At 37.0% G+C, this 24,197-nt stretch overlaps 1 protein-coding gene and 1 pseudogene across 1 annotated transcript; one reads left to right on the top strand and one right to left on the bottom strand.

Moving 5' to 3' along the window:
* The first annotated feature begins 977 nt into the window (after positions 1-977).
* On the top strand, positions 978-9,114 carry LOC147538808 (DNA polymerase epsilon catalytic subunit A-like; annotated as a pseudogene).
* Positions 9,115-22,842: 13,728 nt separating this feature from the next.
* Positions 22,843-23,916, bottom strand: LOC147538807 (uncharacterized). Its single transcript, XM_086643013.1, has 2 exons — positions 23,514-23,916; positions 22,843-23,315 (listed from the first exon to the last, which is right to left on the bottom strand). Exons 1-2 carry the CDS (start codon positions 23,914-23,916, stop codon positions 22,843-22,845), a joined length of 876 nt encoding a protein of 291 aa, XP_086499139.1.
* Positions 23,917-24,197: the final 281 nt, after the last annotated feature.

Here is a 24,197-nt window from a genome sequence, read left to right as displayed (position 1 = left end):
TTGATATCTAATAGTTAGAGTACCCGTGATTTTATGTACCCAAATTGAAAGTTTTAAAGTAAGTGTCCTGAAAAGTAAAGATGATCCGAGGTTGGTTATTCTTCCTTGAGTTATAAAAGAAGAAGATCTAAATTGTATAAGTCAGATGTCATATTTGCTAAAGTGGATCCTGAAACCCTAGATTCTCCCTTCTCATAGGTTTCCTTTATCTGAATATCAACTTTAGTATTATTTAATTTTGAATTGCTATTTATCTTTTTATTATATTATCAATCAAACCACTTTTTGAAGACCTAATAGTTTTAAGATTAGAATTGAAATTTGACTTAGTCTCTGAGGAACGAACCGGTCTTACCGGAATTTATTACAACTTGACACCCGTGCACTTGCGGGTGTAGACCTATTTAGGGTAACCTTTTTAGGCCCATCAAAATCGTTGGGGGATATAAAAGTATTTAGTGTTATTTTAATTGAACAACTATTCAATTCTTTTGTATTTTGTGTTATTTTAAGAATATAAGAATGAAATCAAAATCCCAATATTCAATTTTTGGGTATTTGAGTTAAACATAAACATCAATTCAAAAAGAAGATGAAGAAGAAGAAGATGAAGAAGATATAAGAAATGCATAGGTAAAGTTATCTAGTTTAAGAGTGGATTTCAGGCGAAGGTAAGAGTAGGGAGAGAACGAAGAAGAATGTGAGTTGTTGTGAGAGTAACTACGAATTAATACATTAAAAAGGAAAAGTTCAGGTTCAGGGAAGGTGAAAAAATAGGACTTGCTTGTTTAATAGAACCTAAATCAGAAAGTTTTTTACTTAGTTTAGGTAATAGTTATGAGGTCGTTATGAAAGATTTGAGCATATGTTTGATTTAGTTATTGAGGTGTTACGGATTTTGATATCAACTTTAGGGAAGTATTTAGATTCATTTTTATGAAACAAACCCCAAAGTAAACTCATTCTAGAATTGGAAGATGAGGGTTAGTGAAAATGTAAGAACCCGAATTAATGTTGGAGTCAGAAAACATAACAAAAAAGTAAAAAACAACCTTAGATTATAAAAGAGATAAGATCTATTATGGCAAAGAATGATGGTTTGTTGAGATTAGGTTCAGATGGGTTATGGCTAAGTCGTAGCTCTTAATATGATATGACTGAGTCGGATTAGTCTACAATATCATATGCGATTGTATTTGTCACGTATCTATAACTTAACCATCCATGTCTTTTTATTTAATCGGTGTTCTTATTGTTTGTACTTCAAGATAATTTTATGTGGACTATGGAGTAATACACACACACACACACACACACACACACACACACACACACACACACACACACACACACACACACACACACACACACACACACACACACACACACACACACACACACACACACACACACACACACACACACACACACACACACACACACACATATATATATATACACCGTATGCTACACAGCTAGGATGTGCGAAAATTTATTCGTATTTTGATTTTGTGTCGAATTGGGGGAGTATCATAGGGTGAGGTGTACCCAATGTAGTCCCCTTCTTCTTCCTTTCCCTTTGTAGATTCTTGTTTCTCCCTTCTTAATTCAATCATACTTTCGAAAAATAAATATACCGTATGCTACGTTCTTGGACTTTTAAGTAAAACAAAGGATAATGAACTTTTAAGTTACCACTTGGGCAAAAATTATGATATGGCTGGTGTAGTTACTTATAGTGGGTAACTGGGGCAAAAATTAATCAAAACGCGTGTGTACTGGTCCACAAAATTGGAAGACCACTGGAATTGGATACCCATGGCGTTTGGTGTGCCCTTCTTGGATCTTTTCCATGGAACTTTACCTTCAAAACCAAGTAATTTCTGCTTGTTCTTCCATTTTCCTTAGTGATCATAAGCTATGTTTGTTCTTCTTAGAACCAATCTTTGTTACCCAAATTGGAGATAGCAGAAACACAAACTGTAGATTTTATCGAACTTATTGCATTTGGGTTATTTGGTTCATTTGCATGACATTCTTTATGAATATATGTTTCAGAGACCCGAAGAAAAACTTGACAATCTCATACCCTTGTGTGATGCTTAATGTTGATGTTGCGAGGAACAATACGAATGACCAGTATCAAGTGGGCTAGGATCCTCTTTTACTGATCTATTTTTCACTTTGCACTTTCAGATAATGAGGATGTGAAATCTTTTTATCTTTGTTTATTTAGGTCGGGATGTACTAGTTGTTTCGACAACATCCTCTTCTACATTAAAAAAATTACAAAATTAGTTAATTAGTTCCAATTTGTGAGCTGACACTTGAAGATCCTATCAATAAGACATACATTACAGCAGTGACTACACACAGCGAATGCTCCATAGAATTTGAAGTGGATGGTCCATATAAGGTGAAAATAGAGCAGCTAGACACCACCAATGGTTCAGTTTACGTTTCTTTTGTGCGTATCTCACTGCGATTGCTTTCGCACTTATTTGTGATTCACAGGCAATGATTTTACCAGCTTCAAAGGAAGGACAGGTTTTGATTAAGGAGCGGTTTTTAATGACGATGGAACCCTAACAGAGCTGAAGGTTTTGAAATCAAGCGTAGAAGTGAGTTGAAGTTCATCAAAGTTTTCCAGGTTTGCTTTATTTTATTATGAAATTTCCTCAGTTGTATTGTCCTATTATTTGAATATGGATCTCATAATTTCTTTATTAACTAGAATTATAGTGTTACTCTTTACCTAACATATGCAAAATGAAATCCACAACGGAAAACACGCCAAGATAATCTCAACTGTCATTTTATCCAATATTCTTCTAGTTCAAAGTAAATAAAATTCAGTTGTCAAAATTGTCTACCCATCTAGTCACTTCTTAGTCGTGAAAATTATGAACTCTCTCTTAATTTGTCTACTAGAGATAGTTGGGTCACTAAAATTGCTAGTAGCTATATTATCAACTTCCTTCTAGAGTGTTCCCCTTTCTTTTTTACGACTCCTTTCTTTCATCTCTTCCAATCTTCTTCCTCTTTTCCTTTCTTTAAGGAAATCTATATTTGTGCATATTCAGCAAGTTGCACATGTTGAATCCTGAATATGCTTCCTCATCCTGTAGTGCTATATTGAGCTATAATCTTCTTAGCATTTTAAGAGTTTTATATAGTTCACTAGTTGGTTAAGGAATACAAGTTGGAGTCAAAGGTAGGAGTTACAATTTAATTATGATTTGTTTAAGACTTGGAGTCTAATGAGGAAACCACTACAACCCCTATCTGATTATAGTTGTCAGATTTGCTCGCCATTTTGATTTCCGTTAAGGAAGATGTTTGTTTCAATTGATGGTGTTTTGTTTAGTTCATTAGTTCCTTCAACTGGAGTGCATTTGAAGGCTATGTCGATTGGATCTCCTCACATATTTAGTAGATACTGCCTTCATTTGCTGCATTTTATTTGCAATTTATTATTCATTAGGTTATCTCTATCACGGAAGGATTTAGAAGATGTCGAGGTTCCTTTGATTTATCTGAATTATGTCTTTTGCTGAAAAAGGACTGTACGTTGACCCACTGTTTCTAGATCTAATGCAGTATTACAGTGACTTGGTTATATGTAAAGAACTCTCTTCTAAATGCAACGCACAGACCCGTGAGAGTATTCTCGCTAGATTACTAGAACAGTAAAGACGAACTTATTATGAAGCTACTGGTTTTAAGGATTTTGTGTGTGAATGTTTGCTCTTTTAACAATTTTATAGAAGTTTTAACATGTTTGTATATTTTCCATGCTAAATTTCGAAACGGTAATAAACTAATAGCTTTCTTTGTATTCTGTTTTTGTGTCCATGACACAGGGATAAGATGGAGCTCTGCTGAGATGATGATATGTTAATGGTGTTTTTCATTTTCCCCTACCACATGAGAAACAAGATGGGAGGTTGAAGTTAGAGTAGTTTAGTTTTAATAGAATTTTATGTTCCCGTGGAAGAGTTATTAGTCTATTATCTTATTTTGGTCGACCTTTTTTTGTCCAGGCTTGTGAATTTCTTCAGAGGACTTCTCAAAACATATTAATATGAATTTATGCTTTTTAAGTTGTTTTAAGGAATTTTTTCTCTTCCGTATCCACTAATTATTGACCGGTAAACTCCCATCAAATTTGCATGGACGAATATTAACTGTACCAAATACAGGCAGTAGAAAATCACTGGCGATTTTATAGGCACGCTATTATTTGTCGTAAATGCTAACGAGAGGGATTGCCGCCAAATATTTACGGATAGATACTAATTGTCCCAAATGCTAACGAGAGGAAATTTCAAATTTTTTGGGACAGATGTTAATTGTCCCAAATGCCAACGAGAAGAAATTACGACCAAATTTTGTAGGGACAATTATATGCTGTCCCTAGTAATCGTTCATATAGGGACAAACATAAACTGTTACGGAAACAGTTTTGGGACAGATGCTATCCGTCCCAATATCTGTCCCAAATATTATTTGGGACGCCACTTTTGGGGACAGATCCAAACAGTCCCTAATACTCTATTGGGGACGGATTTTCCCATTTTGGGACGGTTTTTTGCCGTCCCTAATGGACCTATTTTTTGTAGTGAACCCAGTGTTTTTCATCATGTGTCGACGGAGACTTCCGCTTTTAGTCTATGGAGGAAATTAGAAGAATTATATGATCAGAAGACAACTGTCAAAAGGCTTACTTGTTTAGAAAGCTAGGAAAATTACAATATAAAGAAGGAACCTCAATTGCTCAACACTTGAATGAGATGAAAAGTCTAAAAAATCAGCTTTCTGCAATGAGGTTAGTTTTGGATGATGAGTTGCAGGCCTTACTTCTTCTAAATTCTTTACCAGATAGTTTGGAGACATTGGTGGTGTCTTTTAGCAATTCTGCTCCTGATGGCATAATGCGTATGAATCACGTAACAGGTAGTTTGTTGAATGAAGAAACAAGAAGAAAATCATCGTCAAACGAGTCTCATTCAGATGCACTTGTTACAGAAAGACGGGGGAGAGGTAAAAGTAGAATACCTCATAACCGTGATAAGTCAAGGGGGAGATCAAAACCTAAGAAAGAAGTGAAAATTGAGACGAGCACAGGGAGTACATTAATTCTGAAGAATGTGAGGTATATACCAGATCTTCGATATAACCTAATCTCTACCGGAGTATTAGATGATGAAGGGTACCACAATCACTTTGGTGATGGAAAGTGGAAGCTCACAAAAGGGTCAATGGTGATAGCAAGGGGGAAGAAGTGTTGTACTTTATACAGGACTCAAGTAAAACTGTGTAAAGGAGAATTGAATGCAGTTGAAAAAAATTCTTCCACTGATCTTTGGCACAGAAGACTCGGGCACATGAGCGAGAAGGGACTTCAAATCCTTGCTAAACGACAAGACTTACCGAACATAAAAGGTACAAATTTGAACACTTGTTCTCATTATTTAGTAGGAAAACAACATAGAGTTTCCTTTCAAAGGAATGCATCTGAAAGAAAATCCAGTGTTTTGGAGCTCGTTTATTCTGACGTTTGTGGACCTTTAAAGGTCAAAACACTTGGTGGTGCTTTGTGTTTCGTTACTTTTATTGATGATGCTTCCAGGAAAGTTTGAGCATATGCCATAAAGACCAAAGATCAGGTACTTGCAGTTTTCAAGAATTTCCACAACATGGTAAACGGGAGACAGGAAAATCATTGAAGTGCATTCGCACTGACAATGGAGGAGAATACATCGGGTCGTTTGAAGAGTATTGCAAAACCCATGGTATTCGACATGAATATACAATTCCCAAAACTCCACAACAAAATGGTGTAGCAGAACGCATGAATCGCACTATTGTGGAGAGGATCCGATGTATGCTCTCAGAAGCTAAGTTGCCTAAAAGCTTCTGGGGTGAAGCAATGCGTACTGCATGTTATCTGGTCAATTTATCACCTTCAGCACCATTAGATGGAGATGTAGCTGAGAGAGTGTGGGCTGGGAAAGAAGTCAGTTATGAACACTTAAGGGTGTTCGGTTACAGGGCTTTTGTGCATATACCTAAAGATCAAAGAGCAAAGCTTAATGATAAATCCAAGCAATGCATCTTTTTAGGGTATGCATATGAGAAATTCAGACACAGGTTATGGGATCCAGTCGATAAGAAGATTATTAGAAGTAGAGATGTGGTCTTTCTTGAAAATCAAACTATTGAGGACTTCGGGAAAGTTGAGAAGCATGAGAATCATAGTAATGATCTCATTGATCTAGATCCACATATATCTTCTAAGGTTATGCATGATAATGCAGGTGAAGAACAAAATCATGAAGATGAAGCTCATGAAGATGTTCCTATGGGTGATGATGTTGAGAAAGGAATGAAAGTTCGACATGAACCACCAGCTGAATTGAGAAGATCGACTAGAGAGAGAGCACCATCTTCCAAGTATCCTCCACACGAGTATGGGATGGTTACAGATAGTGGAGAACCACAATGTTATGAGGAATCCATAGATGATGAACACAAGAAGGAGTGATTGAAAGCTATCCAAGATGAGATTGAATCATTGCATAAGAACAACACTTTTAAGTTGGTTGAAAAACCTAAGAATAAGAAAATTCTTAAAAATAAGTGGGTTTTCAAAATCAAAACCGAAGAAACAAATTCACAACCACGGTATAAGGCACGCCTAGTGGTGAAAGGATTTGGGCAAAAGAAGGGTATTGATTTTGATGAGATTTTTTCCCCGGTGGTGAAGATGTCCTCTATACGGCTAGTATTGGGATTGGCTGCAAGTATGAACCTAGAAATTGAGCAACTAGATGTCAAGACCGCTTTCCTTCATGGTGACTTGGAGGAAGATGTGTATATGGAACAACCAACAGGGTTTGAAGTTAAAGGTAAGGAACATTTGGTTTGTAAGTTAGAGAAGAGTTTATATGGGCTAAAACAAGCACCAAGATAGTGGTACAAAAAGTTTGAATCATTCATGAAGGATCAAGGGTATCACAGGACGGCTTCAGATCATTGTGTTTTCGTTCATAAATTTCCTGATGGAGATTTGATTATACTTCTGCTTTATGTTGATGATATGTTGATGATATGTTGATTGTTGGTCAGGATGCTAATAAAATTAGCAGGTTAAAGAAGGAACTAAATAAGTATTTCGATATGAAAGACTTCGGTCCAGCAAAACAAATTCTTGGCATGTATATCTCTCGTGATAAAAAAGCTGGAAAACTTTGGCTATCACAAGAAAGATACATTGAGAGGGTTCTAGGAAGGTTCAATATGGACAAGACAAAACCAGTGAGTTGTCCATTAGCCAGTCACTTCAAGTTGACTCGTGATCAGTGTCCATCAACTAGAAGTGAGAAAGAAGAAATGGAGAAAATTCCTTATGCTTTAGCTGTAGGAAGCTTGATGTATGCAATGGTGTGTACAAGAACGGACATTGCATTTGCAGTTGGAGTAGTAAGCAGATTTCTTGCTAATCTAGGCAAAGAGCATTGGTTAGCTGTGAAAGTGGATTCTGAAGTATCTTAGAGGTACGTCTAAAGCTCGTATATGTTTTGGTAATGATAAACCAATATTAGTCGGTTACACAGATGCAGACATGACAGGAGATGTAGACTCTAAAAGGTCCACATCATGCTACTTATTTACATTTTCAGGGGGAGCAGTGTCATGGCAATCTAAATTACAAAAGTGTGTAGCTTTATCTACTACAGAGGCAGAATATATCGCCATTACAGAATGTTGCAAGGAGGTGTTATGGATGAAGATACTGTTAGAAGAACTTGGTATGAAACAAGATAATTATGTTATTCATTGCGACAGTCAGAGTGCCATCCACCTCAGTAAGAATTCTAGTTTCCATTCCAAGTCCAAGCATATAAATGTGAGATACCAGTGGATCCAAGATGTTTTTGAAGAAAAGGTGTTGAAGATCGAGAAAATCCATACTGACGACAATGGTTCAGATATGTTGACAAAACCATTACCCAAAGGCAAACATGAGCTATGTAGCAGTGTTGCAGGTTTGGGGATGGTAGGTCCCTCTTCATAAGTCGGGAGGGGGAGTTTGTTGGGGTCCTGATGGGTCATGAAAATGCCCCATTTGAGTCGTTTAATTTAGCCAAGTTAGTCTGTTTCGAGTCCTTATTATAATAAAATGGTTGGTTTTCTTGATTAGGTGTCACTTGCAGAGTTAGGTATGAAAACGGTTAGAAACGAATACAAAAGGGTATTTTAGTCATTTGGAGTCAAGGATATTCTGGTAATTTTGCCAAGTTCAGTGCGTGGTTGAAAATTAAAGCCCAAGACGAGCCCATAGGAGAAAACGGAAGTCAATTCGGAGTTCGGACGAGGGAATTATGTGAAGTCAAAGTCAGGTCAACATTTGGTCAATTTTCGGTACACTGTCGGGAAGAATTCTGGCCCGCGGTATACTTACAGACACGTGTCGAGATCCCGAAGCCATCTCATCCAATTCCCGTATTAGCGCTGAGCATTGAAATGGATCCTAGGAGTGTGATTAAGGGCATCCCGAGGTAGCTTAATTCGGTGGTCCCGATCCCATGTTTTAATCGTCACCGCTACCTTCCGTGTTTTGTAGATCTAACGGCTGCTGTGTGTCCCGTCCTTTATTCTTGTCCTGTGTTGTCCGTAGCTGCTTAACTTGTGTGCTCCCGACCACGTGGCGCTACCTTGATCATCCAGATGCGGGCTTTCCTTCATCCGACGGTTTCGCTTTGCAGCCGCACCTCATTGCACTACCCGCGAAGCATGCTAGCTTCCAAAAATTTAACCAGAAACCCTAGCCTCCGGGGACACTTGTTAATTTGGGGTTTTACTCTCATTTAAATCCCTAAAATTCCAGAAGTAACCCTCATATTTCCACCCTTTTACAAATAAACCCTACACAAACCCTAACTCTATTTAATAGCACTTGCTCCTCCATTAAAACCTAGACTTGAAAACCCTCTCAATCCATCTTTCTCTACTCGTTTCTATTTCTTTCTTATACCTTCTTCTTCCATCTCTTTAGTATTAGTAGTAGTAGCTAGTCTTCTTCTTACTACTCCTTCCTCTTCTTATTAATACTACTACTACTACTACTTCTTCTCTACCACTATTATTCTTCCATTAATTGTCTTCTCCTTCTTCCTTCCATATTCTTCTATCATCTTTATCCCCTTTCATCTCTTGTTTCCAACTTCTTTCTACATCTAATTTCTTCCTTCGCTTTCTTTTTCTTATTTGGGTGGCAATAAAATAGCTATTACTTGGATTTCTTGGAATAAAATTCTTGAGCACAAATGGAGCAAATCTTGGACAAATGGAGATCGATACATGAGTATATGGATTTTGAACATTCTTGGTGATTTCTTTCCATTAATTTCTTAGTATTTTCATTTATTTTACAATGTCATGAATGTTACTCTAGATTCCACGTATAGTTAACTTAGCAATCTAAGGTTGTAAATGAACCCATGTTGGATCTTTGTAATACTTGTTCTTGATTAATTAAATCCCTTGATGTGCTTTAATGTCTATTGATTGTTTATCTATATGGATTGGATTTTCTTTCCATTACTCATGCTTCATAATTAGATATTTCATACTTTCGTTAAGTTGTTAGATGGAGTATGCTTTTTAGATGATGAATAATAGTTAAGCAATCCGAATCTCTATAAGGAAGACAATTAGAATTAATAATTGTAAAATTATTTTATCTAGAACATCATCCGGAATCAAAATAGTTCATTATATTGGATCCCGAGTATATACAAAAGAGATTTAAGTAATTAAGTGCTTGTTTTATAAAGTGAAATTATGCGGGGGATTTAATAACCTTAGATATCCTCTTACCTCTCACTTAGATAGTTTAGTTAATTTTATTTATTTCTTATTTCTTGCAAATCAATTATCAAATTTATGAGTGGGGTGGGTGTGTGTTTTAGTCTAAGTTAGCTATTGACATCTTTATTATTGGGTTAAACCCGCACTCAATATCCGAAGTTACCTACCTATTCCTTGGAACGATTTATGAATTTACTAACTTACTAGAACTTGACCCCGTATACTTGCGGGAATAGACCTATTTTAGGCCTATCAAGTTTTTCGCGCAGCTGCCGGGGATAGGTTTAGTAGTTTGATATCGTTTGTTTGTTTGTTCATTAGTTTATTGTTAATTTCTTACTTAGACATTTTTGCTTTATTTGTTTTTCTATTTTCTTAAGTGTATTTTTTTTAGGTACCATTTCAAGGAAATAGCCAGAAGAGACATAGGAGAGAAGGAAAGGAAGGAATCGTGAAATAAAGCGAAAAGTCGATAGTATCGCATTTTATCTCTTCCTTCTTACATTTGTGCGATTATTTAGTTCTATAATTGTTAGTTCCCATTTTGTGATTGTTTGTTACCATCTTTGAATACTGTGAGATCATGCCCCGTTCTTATAACGGTTGGCCATTCGATGTTGATGATGATGAGCTTGTTTCGAGGATTCCCCGCACTAACCGGCCTGATATGACCTGAGGTGAATACCAACGGATGTGTAGGGATGTTTCGATTAGAGAGGGGAATAAACCATTTGAGCATGATCGATCTCATATGACACTAGAAGAATACCGACATATGTATAGAGATGGTCAAATTAGTGATAGATATGGTCCGACACTAAATATGTATGAGAGACCTTATAGTCCACACTATTCTGAGACTAATGATTTTAGAGGCAGGTATGATCCTAGTATGTACGGTGAGAGTTATTATCAAGAGTCTTCATTTAATTAAACTTGTGAACCTTATCATGAAGAGACTCTTGAAGATAGATCTCTATTAGAGTCTGTGAGTCGTCCGACTGAAATGATATTACAACATGAAGAGACACAAGATCGATTTCAACATACGCAGATTCAAATGCAACAAGAGTTACATCAGAGGTTTGAGTCTCTAAATCATCAATTAGAGTCTCTAAATCATCAATTAGAGATGATTGCTTCATAATTATTAGCCGACAGGGAAGGGGTTTCACCACCCCAAACTCAAGAGGGTACTAGGTCCGATGGCGAGGGTATACGTCTAACCCTAGTACTAAGTTAAATGTCGAAGAATCAACTGAGAGGACCCAAGAGCTTGAACAAACTGATAACCTTGTTGTCTCGTTTCCTCACCATGTGTCGTCTCATCATGATAGGACTACATTAGACTTTGAGATTCAGGATGATGGCTCTATGAACAAGTTTGGGGATGACACTATTTTGAACTTTTCGATTTTCGACACTTGTAGGGAATCAGTCTTAGATGCTAGACATGATGTTATAGCTGACTATGAGGCTTTAGATGCCTTTGAGGACATCGATGGCATAGTACCTAGAGACATGTTGGATAGTTTGTCGGACCATTTACCTAAGGAAACCATGGACCTTGACTTTGTACCTGAGCCTATTGCCTTACCCTTAGAGTCCAGTTTAACCTTTCACGTGATCTCAGACTCGGTCGTTGATCCCTTTTGGGACATTTCAGACGTCTCTCCTAAAATTTCTATGGACTTAGTGGATGTTCTATCAACTAAGCTTGTAGATGACTTTTTGCCTTCGACTGGCCTCTTAGCCCTTCACTTATAGGTCGATCCTTTTGACGATATCTTAGTCGTTGCCCCTAGCGTTTATGCTTACTTAGTGGACCATGCATCCACTAAGTTTGGGGATGGCTTATTTTCTTCAATCGTCTTACCTGCACTTTATAGTTTGTACATAGTTGTGAGACGATTATCATTTGTATATAGTTTTCTTTGGGTTGACCCCCAAATCTTTCGTCTTTTGCTTTATGATCGTTAGGCCGATTGAGATGGGTCTTGATGTTCGTGGGTATCATCTCTGGAAACCCTCCACGAGACATAGCTCGTGTTCTTGTGTGAAATCAAGAGAAACAAAGGCTAATTGCATAGCTCAATGCAATCGTGTATACCCACGTTAGTGGTAGATTTGTGTGTGGTCATGTCTTTTATGTGATTCATTCTCATGATATTTGTTGATATTTTAGGAGCAATTCTTATATGTTTTACTTCTAAGGCGTGGTTTGTTCCAAGTTTGGGGATGGTGCGAGCTTGACAGCAACTTGGAACCTATTTATACATGAGCATATGTAGTATCATCTTTTATCTCCTTCGGTTATGGTAATATCTCTCCATTCTTCTCTATAGATTGACGTGCCTTTTTATCTTTTGGTGAGTGTATGCTTAGAACATTGAGGACAATGTTAGTTTTAAGTTTGGGGATGCGGGATACGACCATAACCAATGCATGACCATGGGTTTCAAAGTAGCCAAAATTTGAAAATTTTGAACATTTTGAGTAGATTTGCATGTGTTTCTAGTGATAGTTTAAAGAATTTTGATGCATATGTGTCGAGTTGATGAGTTTTGTGATTGCTAATGGCTTTTGCATGAAAGTCGAGTCTTTTAGTGTTTATGTTGTGCCATGTGAGTGACATCTTAGTGGAGAAGAAACATTTCTAAGAGACCTATAGTAGTCATTAGTGGAGACTTAACCCATGTGAGAGCTCGAAGCCTAAATTACCATTCGACTGTACTCTTCCGCGCTAACTCCGAGTAGAATGAAGAGCTACTCAACCTCGTAACTTATAAAAGAGCTCATTTGATCTCGTGTGCTCAATTTTCTTAGCCACTAGGAGTGACATTAGGATAGCGAATTAACCTTGCCCTTGTAGTCCATGAAACCCAATGAGAATGCCAACTAGAGGAAAGCGGATACTCCATCACCATCCATCATCTTATATCCCGAGATTGAAGACATGAGATAAAAGAATAAAGAATGTCAAAAGCAAGTATGAAATGAAAAGTTGATTGCAAGAATAGAGTTGTGTGTGTTGTATTTTGTGTGAGTTGTGTCTTCCCCTCGATGACTTGCGTTAGATTCGGGTTTAAGTTGAGGAAGTATTAAGCACGCTTCTACCACCCCCTAAGTTTCGTGATTAAAGTACTTGCCCACTCCGACTGCGATTGGAGTTAGAACTAGAACAGAGCTAATACGCCTATGATACTCGCACCGACTCCCCAGTTCTAGGATTAAATGACATCGCTTTTTTGACCCGAGTTGACTTGTCGATGCTTGCTCTTTCCTTGACTTATTGACCTCCCTAGTGGCTTAACAGTTTATTCGAACACGGGTTGGGGAAGAATGGACGTATCATGATTATGTGGGAGAGACATTGGACCTGATTTTTTGTTTCATGTATAGAGGGGTACTGGTGCTATTATGAGTCGTGGCTTTATTCTGGATATATTTGATCATATCAATAAGAGTGGAAGTCTCTTGGAGTTAATTTGATCATTTGGTTCTTCTTTAAACCCAAAATAACATCTCTTGAAGGATGTCAAAGCCTATTATGTCAAGTCTTGGCTGATGCACTGATTGAGTATGCCTCTTATGACCCATTTGAAGTAGTATTATAAGGATTGATGGTGAAATCAATACTATATAGGTTAGTAACCATCGGTTTATTAGCTAGAACCTCCTTGGACCATAAATCTTTGATGAGGAAACCCCATGGTAAGAATTCAACACTACAAAAGTTTTCTTTTGTGAACTTGGAAATGGACAACAGGTTCTTTTGTATATTTGGTACATAAAGTACCTTCTTGAGTTGGAATGAAGTTGTACCAGCTAAGACAGTAGCTTGTCATGTGTTATCAATACTCAAGGACTTTGCATTTCCTATCATAACTCCATTGGTACCATTATAAGGTGTACTATCACTCAGATTTCATTTTGTGTGAGTCATGTGGCTTGTGGCTCCTGTATCTGCTATTCATTTCCTCCTCCTCCTCCCCCTCTCTATCCTCCTCCTCCTCCTCCTCCTCCCCCTCCTCCTCCTCCTCCTCCTCCTCCTCCTCCTCCTTCTCCTCCTCCTCATCCCCCCTCTTCCTTCTTCTTCTTCTTCTTCTTCTTCTTCTTCTTCTTCTTCTTCTTCTTCTTCTTCTTCTTCTTCTTCTTCTTCTTCTTCTTATTCGATCTCTTGTAAATGTAAATTTGCAAAAGTTTTTTGAATTGGTTTACTTGAAGAAGGTTCTGAGAAATTCTTGAATCTCATTCTACATTGTCTAGCAGTATGTCCCCACTTATAGCAAATAACACAAAGAACAGTATCGAAATCAAAGAAGGTATTTCTTGGTTGAGGGGTATTTGGCTTTGTACTTTGTCTATTCATTACTCTTGGGTGAGATACTTCAAAGGTCTGATTTTGACCCATCAATCTTTAATTTTGACCCATCAATCTTTGATTTTGAAATGGTGATCTCATAGTACTTTTATGTTGAAATTTCTTGACAAAGTATGACTCGTTCTCATCACTTCCTTGTTCCTTTAACCTGTGCTCATGATGAGTCAACCTACTCCTTAGTTCTGCGAAATTCAGAACTCCATCTCTATTTTGAATAGATGTAACAAATTGGGAGTATTCTTTTCCTAGACTTTGTAAAGCTATTCTAGACAATTCACCATCACTGACCTATCATTTACAAGCTACCAGGGAGTCAGCTAGGTTCAATATCTTGCTCAAGTACTCAGATATAGAGACAAGTCTTTCTTGATGTTCTGACGTTTGTTTCTCAAAGAAGACTTCTTACCTTCAAATTCTTGAAGATAAATCATCTCAAAGTATTTCCATGTATCTCTGGTTGTTTTCAACCAAAGAATATCAGAAGCTATAGACTGATTTAATGTTGCTTTTATACAAGCTTTAACGAAACTATCATTTTCCCTCCATTAAAGGTAAGCTGAATTGTCTACATCTCTACCTTTAATCATAACCAATTATAGGGGTTCCTCATAGGTACCATCAATGTAGCAAACAAGGTCATTCTCTACTTGGAACCATCTAATCGAACAAAAATAAATATTGAAATGTTAGCATTATGAGTAATCTGGCCTGAATTAGGGTCCATGCTTTGGATTTGAAGGGTTTCCATGGCAAGAACTTGTTTCTCTGATTTTTTGATGCAGAAGATTCAATTCTTTTTCTTTGATTAAAGAGAAAATTGGGGCTCCGATTCTTTCATGACGGAAGGTCCAACTTCTTTGATTTATTTCGTTTTGTCCCAATTAGGTTTTCTAACTTTCGATGAATTGAAACACTTTAAGGCTCTGATACCATGAAAAGTAATCTTTCATTGAATGAATAGAGACAACTGTGTTTCTCTTTATAGTACATATCTTTAGCGAGAGAGAGTTAGTTAAAGAGAGAAAGAGTTAGTTACAATGCTTAACAACAAAACTAAATAACTAACTAATCTCAAACAGCACACGCGAGAGTCACACACATATGTGTGAGTGCCCTTAGCAGAGACCCAGCTGCATCAACCCACTCAAAGATACTCAATGGTAGTTAATTCGGTTGGTAAGTTTGCTCTTCATCTTCACAGATACAAAGGTTTGAAAGGTTTTATACTAGAAGGAACTTAAATGATTGGGAAATTCAGCAATATGTAAAACTCATGGAGAGCATCGAGCAAGTCACTTTTCAGAAAATCGATATATGAGGGTTTGGAAATCTAAACCTCAAGAATAATATCAGTAAACCATTGTGTTACACTCAACTGAACCAAGAAGATCAAATTAAAAATGAGTTAATTCCTATATGGCCCCCTACTTTGTGACCAGCTTCCTTTATGGCCCCCAAATTTCTGTAAATTCAAATATGGCCCCCTATTTTCATGGAAATGTCATAACTACCCTTCCCGTTAATATATTTTCAAAATAAAATTAAAAACAAAAACCTAAATTCCACCTCACTTCCCTCTCCACCACTCATCTCTCTCCACGTAACCTCTCTCCAACTCACCTCTCTCTCTCTCTCCAAGTCAGCACTCTCATAAAGGTAGCCGGCCGGAAAATTTTCCGGCCGGCGACCTTCAAACTAAAAAAAAAAAAAAAAAAACTTTTTTTTTTTCACTCACCTCTCTCTCTCTCTCTCCAATCAGCACTCTCATGAAGGTCGCCGGCCGGAAAATTTTTCGGCCGGCGACCTTCATGAGAGTGCTGACTTGGAGAGAGAGAGAGAGGTGACGTGGAGAGAGATGAGTGGTGGAGAGGGAAGTGAGGTGGAATTTAGGTTTTTGTTTTTAATTTTATTTTGAAAATATATTAATGGGAAGGGTAGTTATGACATTTCCATGAAAATAGGGGGCCATATTTGAATTTACAGAAATTTGGGGGCCATAAAGGAAGCTGGTCACAAAGTAGGGGGCCATATAGGAATTAACTCATTAAAAATTCATCACGAAATAAGCTTATTTATTTCGAATCCAACTATCCCTGCAAAAGTCAACTTTCTAATTTGGGCCTTGATGCTAAATAAGATTCCAACAGTGGACAACTTAAGGCACATAGGTTTTTTTAATACCGAATAGATGTATCATGTGCAAGTGTGAAGAAGAGTCTACAGACCATCTTTTCGTTAAATGTTCAGTGGTCGCAGGCTTGTGGAACTACTTTATCAAGTCGTTGAACATCAATTGTGCAGACCGAAGTGGAGAAAGACTGATATTTGCTCTTAGCTAGAGAACAGAAGCGACAAATACTTTTCCGAGACATTGAGCCATGCTGTGAAAGTTCATATGTGAGAATAGATTAGAAGTTACAAACTAAAATAAAGAACACAATAGTTTACGTAGTTCGGTCAGAGGATCACGACCTACATCCAGAGAGAAAGTCATAAATGGTTGTATTATATTATCTCCGTAATCGTGGGATTGATTGGTTACAACTTGATAGACTCGATGACTCAATGTAACTCAATGATCTAAAATGCATAGAGGTCACTTCGATTTATAGTGACTTGGGTATCTTAGTTTCCTAGGACTCTATCTAGGATAAATACAAGATAACTAAATATTATCTTCCAAATCTTCATATATCTTGGACGGTTGATACTTGATATCTTCGGATCTCAATCCTTATAATCTAATACATGCTTTTGTTTCTTGCTAACAGATACCAAATGGAGTCCCATGTGTGACCAATCTATTGTATGCCAAATAGGAAATGGAGCAAGTAAGTAAGAAGAATACAATTGAGCTGATTCAGATGACGCTTCTTCAAAGATAAAGGTTGTTGTGTACTGAGTCTTAGTTAAGAACATTATTTGACTAAAGATCTCGAATTTGATAACCCCAAGGAGTAAAACTCACATATCACTGATTATTATTTGTAAATTTTGATATTGATGGAAGATTCTTGTGCAAATTTGGAACATAGAGCACATTAAAGAGGTGAAAAACTATGAGAAGTATTTAGTTTTGCATCACCTGTGTTGCAAGTTGGTGTACATGTACCACTGCATACAATGAAAAAATCTAAGCCTTTGTAAACCTCTTGATTAAGTAGTATAGAGATGTTATTAGTCATATGACTAGTTGCACATGTATCTGCCTAACCAAGTATTTGCTTTATTTGTGCTGACTTTAGAACTATGATATCCCTATTCAGAAAACACCACTTTGAATATTTTTGGATGATAATACAGTAACTATATGTGTGTAGTGCCCAAAGTCTTAGCAGTTGTCGATATTGTCTCCGCTTTAACCACCTCACACAACTATGGAGTTTTGTTCTTAGAGAAGGCACTACAAGCCTACGCAAATGGCCTCGGTACTTACTAAACTTGAGCATACACCTATACCCAGTCTCTGGACACTCTTGCGAGCAATATGAGACTATTACAATGTGCCTCCTCAAACTCACATTCATCTGATGGAAAACCAAAGTTGGTTACATATGATTCTTTTTCTGATAAGATCACATCAGACTTATCTTCTTTGTTTTCTAAAGATGTATTATCTTCATAAAGATGTAGACCAGCAAAATTGGGTCTATTTTGAACAAGTTGATGTGGATCTCTTTTGTTGTAGTTGTTGTTAGTTGATTGTACTTGTACTGTATTGTGTTTCATCAGAAGGTGAGTACCTGAATCTACACTTTGAGGATAAAAGACCCTGTCTCCTCTGACAAATACCACATGGTATGGTGCAGAAATCAAAGTTTGTTGCTTTGTCTCTTGCCGGAATTGCTTTTTGTAAACTTTGTTATAAGTATTTTGTGATCTTTGATTTTCAGTTGGAGAGTAATTTCTATTGTATTGATATGAGGAAACTTGTCTAGGAATGGAGTTTAACTGGTTTGGAGGTTTAAATTGTTTCTTAGCACGGAAAAAGCTGCATCCTCATCTTCAAAAGCCTAAGATTGAACCCACTGCTCATGATGAATGAGCCTTGTTCTTAATTCGGCGAAAATAGATCCTAGACTCTCTGTAATGAATAGCTATTACAAAAGGTCTATAATCTTTACCTAGACCTATCAAGATTATTATACTCAGTTCATTATCAAATATTCTTTCATTAACAACAACTAGAGAGTCAGATAGTACTTTGATCTTTCAAAGATAGTCTGTAACTGATGGATGATTCACCTGTTTTAAGACTCTGAATTTGCTCATAACGAGAAGAGATTTTGGCTTCATATTGCTTGATCAATATACTGAAACTCAAGGAATTTTCATACATCTCTCGATGTTTGTAATCCTATATATCTTAGGAAACAGATTTGTAAATGTTGCTTTCATGCACGATTTGACAAAGTTGTCTGCCTTTCTCCATTGAATGTAAGTTGGATTCGATATTTCAACATTATCTTCGTGTGAGAATAGTCCGGGAGAATGGGTAACTAGCAACCAAGAATATAAAGTATAGGTCCTCTCTAGTCATTGCCAATTGGTTTTGAGTTGGATGACCACAAACTTAACATGGCATCAGAGCTAGGCCCACACGTGATAGGCTTAAAAGCCACACGTACTCCACGTCACCCGTAAAGAAAAAAAACACACGTGTTAGGCTCAAAGAACACACACGTGAAGGGGCGTGTGAGAATAGTCCGGGAGAATGAGTAACTAGCAACCAAGAATATAAAGTATAGGTCCTCTCCAGTCATTGCCAATTGGTTTTGAGTTGGATGACCACAAACTTAACATCTTCAACTATTATTTGTGAATGTGCTTTAATGGAGTCGTGGTCGAGGTAACCTATAAAATCAATACCGATCGATATGGTTTCAAATTGGTCTTTCCATATTAGAAAATTAGCACCATCGAGTTTCTCAGAAACAAAATTCGCTAATGTTTGAAATAGAAATACAGGAAGATGCAAGATTTTCTTATTCATTTGATCAATGAAAATTACAAGCCACTGCCCACTGTTAGCTACTTATAGCTCTTCAGATGGAAGTTATATAGAAATAGAGAGTAACACAAGTCTGTTACACTCAACAAACTTTTCTGTTATTCCCTAAAGACACCGTGACTCTATAGCCACCACACTCTGTAGCTAGTACACTCTTGTCACACTCTCTTCTTCACTCTTACAAGAACAACCTAAGCTTTAGAGCAACTCCAATGGGGGGGGGGGGGGGGGCTGGGGCTCCCAAATTCAAAATTTGAGAGCCCCAACCCACGGAGTCCAACCCGGGAGCCCCATGCTCCCTGGCTTCCAAATGGGAGCCCGGGCTGGGGGCTCCCAGCCCCAATATTATTACTGTTGGGAGCTCCCAACGGTAGTATTGGGGTGGATCCCATATTAAAAAGGATCCTCCCCAATACTCTATTACCATCTCTCTCCATTTCATATCTATTTTATCTCTCTCTCTCTCTCTCTATCAATTTCTCCTTTATCATTTTTTTTCCAATTGATCCAAATGCCAATTTGCATAATGTAGTCTATATGGAAATGTTGAACTCCGATTTCAATGTTGCTGATGAAGTTAATTTATCGAATGATGGGATCGAAGAAAGGGTCGAAGAAAGTTTTGATTGTAATGAAACGCTAATGTCGTCGGTTTCTAGTAAGCGTTATACTAATGATGATGATATTGTGCTCGTTAATGCTTATTTACATATTGCCACCGATGCGATTATTGGTAATGATCAAAGAGCGGGTACTTTTTGGAGAAAAATTGTCGAACACTTCAACGAACGTACAAATCAAAACCGTGTACCAAAAGGTCTTAAATGTCGTTGGGGCGAAATTAACAAGCAATGCGCGAAGTTTTGTTTATATTTGGCATTGTTGCAAAGGAACCCAAAAAGCGGAGAAAATGATAATGATTGGGTAATTACTCTTATTACATTTTGACAACATTTGATTTATTTTTGACACATTTGAAATTTTAAAATTTTATTTTTGTAGGTAAAATCCGCAATAGCGATGTTTAAACAAAACGGCAACAAAGAATTTAAGTTCAAACATTGTTATAAAATTTTGAAAGACCATCCCAAATGGTCATTAAACTTATCTCAATCTTCGTCACACAAAAGAAAAAATTCTTTAGACCAAGACAAAGGATCTCCCTCAATAACCAAACAAAGACCACTTGGAAGAAAAGCAAGCAAGGAGGCTAGAGATAAATCCATAGGTAGTGAAATTTTCGCGGTGCTTGAATTTTGGAAAGAGAAAATGGAGAAGCAAGATAGTAGAGATAAACTTATCAATGGAAATATGATCCTTCAAGAGAAACAAATAGACTACAAACATAAAGAATTAGAGGTGGAAGCAAAAAAATTAGACGTGCAACTAGATAACAACAAGGTTCAACGGATGCAAATGGGGATAGACTTGGTTGGCAAAGATACTTCAAAAATGGATCCCGAACAACTTGCTATTCATAGGATATTGATCTCAAATTGGAAAAAGGAAAATCTATGAATTTTAGTTGTTTTGATTATGTATGAATTTTAGTTGTTTTGATTATGTATGAATTTTAGTTGTTTTTTTGTTTCTTCTTTGCTTGAAAAAAACAATAAATTTATGTATTTTTTTTTTAAATAGCACTTCATTGATTGAAAACCAAATAGTTAATAACTCCCTACAAACACATAATCGAAATACATAATAACTTCCTACAAACACATAATCGAAATATATAATAACTCCCTACAAACACATAATCGAAATACAGGAAAAAAAAGTAAAATAACGATAATAGTTCCGTTACTCGTTGTGATCTTTAAGCCTCATTTGGGTACACTCATAGCTTATATTAGGAGCTTTTCTATAAGCCCATAAATAAAAGCGTTTTTTAAAAATCTGTCTGAGTCGTTTGGTACGCTACATAAAAAATGTTTTTATAACTTAAAAAAGCTAGGTATGACATTTGGTAAAAAAAATGTAATCTTCGTATTTATCAAACAATATGCTTATATCATTATATTAATAAAAAATTTATAAACATTAAATACTAAAATAAAATAATAGAATTTTTTTAATTTTCATAAACGCATAAAGATCAAAATTTGAACCTAACGCAGTGGTGATAGTGCTCAATGGTGGTGGACGTGTTATGGCGGTGCTCAATGGTGGCGGGAGTTATGGTAATGATGGTGGTTGTGGAATGGAGGGGGTGTTGGTGGTTAGGAGGTAAAGTTGCAACGACGGTAGTGAAATGGGGTTGGTGGATGTGGTATAGTGTGGTGGCGGAGTGGTCGATTTGTGGCGATGGTGGTGAAGTGGTTGTGGTAGTGGTGGAGTTTCACCGAAGGTGAAGCTACGTCGGAGGTTGTGGAGTTGCGGGGTAGATGGTGAAGCGTTCGGTGATGGTGGTAGAGTGGTGACGAAGGTGGTGGAGTGGTTGTAAAAAAAATTTGATGGTTGTAGAATAGTTGTGATGGTGGTGGAGTTGCAGCGAAAGTGGTGGAGTGGTGGTGATGTAGTTGTGCCGGAGGTGGTATGGAAGTGGTGGAATGGTGGCATAGGTGGTGGGGTGATGGTCAGAGGTGGTGGAGTGATTGTGGTGGTAGAGGTGGTGGGGTGGTTGTGATGGTGGTGGATGTTTATTGATGGTGACAAAAAAAATATTTTATTTTATTTTGATAGCTAGCTTTTAATAAGCAGCTATAAAAAAGCCACAAAATTGTGGCTTCTGCTTTTTAGAGAAAATGGGCTTTTCTAGCTTAAAATAAGCTACAACTTTTTTGAACCAAACGCGTAAAGTTTTCAATAAACGCTTAAAATATGCTAAAAGCTGGCTTTTGAAAGACCATCCCAAATGGTCAATAAACTTATCTCAATCTTCGTCACACAAAAGAAAAAAAATCTTTAGACCAAGATAAAGGATCTCCCTCAATAACCCAACAAAGACCACTTGGAAGAAAAGCAAGCAAGGATGCTAGAGATAAATCCAAAGGTAGTGAAATTTCCGCGGTGCTCGAATTTTGGAAAGAGAAAATGGAGAAACAAGATAGTAGAGATAAACTTATCAATGGAAATATGCTCCTTCAAGAGAAACAAATAGACTACAAACATAAAGAATTAGAGGTGGAAGCAAAAAAATTAGACGTGCAACTAGATAACAACAAGGTTCAACGGATGCAAATGGGGGTAGACTTGGTTGGCAAAGATACTTCAAAAATGGATCCCGAACAACTTGCTATTCATAGGATATTGATCTCAAATTGGAAAAAGGAAAATCTATGAATTTTAGTTGTTTTGATTATGTATGAATTTTAGTTGTTTTGATTATGTATGAATTTTAGTTGTTTTTTTGTTTCTTCTTTGCTTGAAAAAAACAATAAATTTATGTATTTTTTTTAAATAGCACTCCATTGATTGAAAACCAAATACTTAATAACTCCCTACAAACACATAATCGAAATACATAATAACTTCCTACAAACACATAATCGAAATACATAATAACTCCCTACAAACACATAATCGAAATACAGAAAAAACAAGTAAAATAACGATAATAGTTTCGTTACTAGTTGTGATCTTTAGTATTCCACAAGGGTTGTACAAGATCTGCTCTTAATCGTGTATGCAAATCTTTTCTTGTAACTCGACCAAGACGATTAAAGATTTCTTCATTTCCCTTAACAAACACATCTTCTGGAATTCTTCCACCAAAATCATTAGTCACATTAGGTCCTTCATCTTCGATTATCATGTCATGCAATATAATACATGCCTTCATGATATCACCTAGTGTTTCTACATCCCAAAGACGTGCCGGTTCTCGGATGATAGCAAAACGAGCTTGCAATACACCAAAGGCTCGTTCAACATCTTTTCTTACCGATTCTTGACGTCTCGTAAAATATTGTTCTTGCGGAGTTAACGGATTTTGTATGCTTTGAACAAAACAACCCCATTGTGGATATATCCCATCAGCGAGATAATAACCCGTATCATGATGCTTACCATTAATCTCAAAATTAACAGTTGGAGCCTTACCTGTGGCAATTGCATCGAACACCGGAGAACGCTCCAGCACATTGATGTCATTCAATGATCCAGGCAACCCAAAAAATGCATGTCAAATCCAAAGATCCGACGATGCAACGGCTTCTAGTATGACTGTTGGATTATGGCAATGGCCAGTATACTGTCCGTGCCATGAGGTCGGACAATTTTTCCACGCCCAATGCATACAATCTATACTACCGAGCATTCCAAGAAATCCTTGTTTTTCACCAAGTGTTAAAAGCCTACAAATGTCAAATTCATTAGGAGACCTTAAGTAATGAGGGCCAAACACATTGACGATCATTGATACAAATTCTCGTAGTGAATCGATTGTAGTCGTCTTTCCAAGTCGAAGGTATTCGTCAATTGCATCTGCTGGTGTCGCATAAGCAAACATTCTCAAAGCCGCAGTTATCTTTTGATGTGGCGATAAAACCAATCTGCCGAAGGCGTCTGGCTCTTGTGCAAAATAGTGATTATGAGCAACCAACGTATTGAGGATATGAAGAAATAAATCACGACTCATGCGATATCGATTTCGGAATGTAGCAGCATCATAAAATGGATTCTCAACAAAATAGTCACGCATTAGTCGTTCATGACCCTATTTTCTGTTACGATTTATCGTACGATGACCCGGAACAGAACCAACATGACGGGAACGTGGTCGTTGATCCCTTTCCTGTAACTCTGCTAAATACAATGGATGAGTCATGAAAATGCCTCATTTGAATCTCTTAACTCGGGTTAGTTAGTCAATTTCGAGCAGTTACTCTGATGAATTGTTTGTTTCTTTTGTCCAGGTGTCTTCTACAGAATTGAGCGCGAAATTACGGTTAAAATCAAGAGATTGACACATTAAAGACATTT

This window comes from Eschscholzia californica, unplaced genomic scaffold, assembly GCF_041429995.1.
Source record: "Eschscholzia californica isolate CP2 unplaced genomic scaffold, dmEscCali1.0.p SCAF_5, whole genome shotgun sequence".
In the NCBI taxonomy this organism is placed as follows: domain Eukaryota; kingdom Viridiplantae; phylum Streptophyta; class Magnoliopsida; order Ranunculales; family Papaveraceae; genus Eschscholzia; species Eschscholzia californica.
This window is presented reverse-complemented; position numbering and strand designations above follow the sequence as displayed.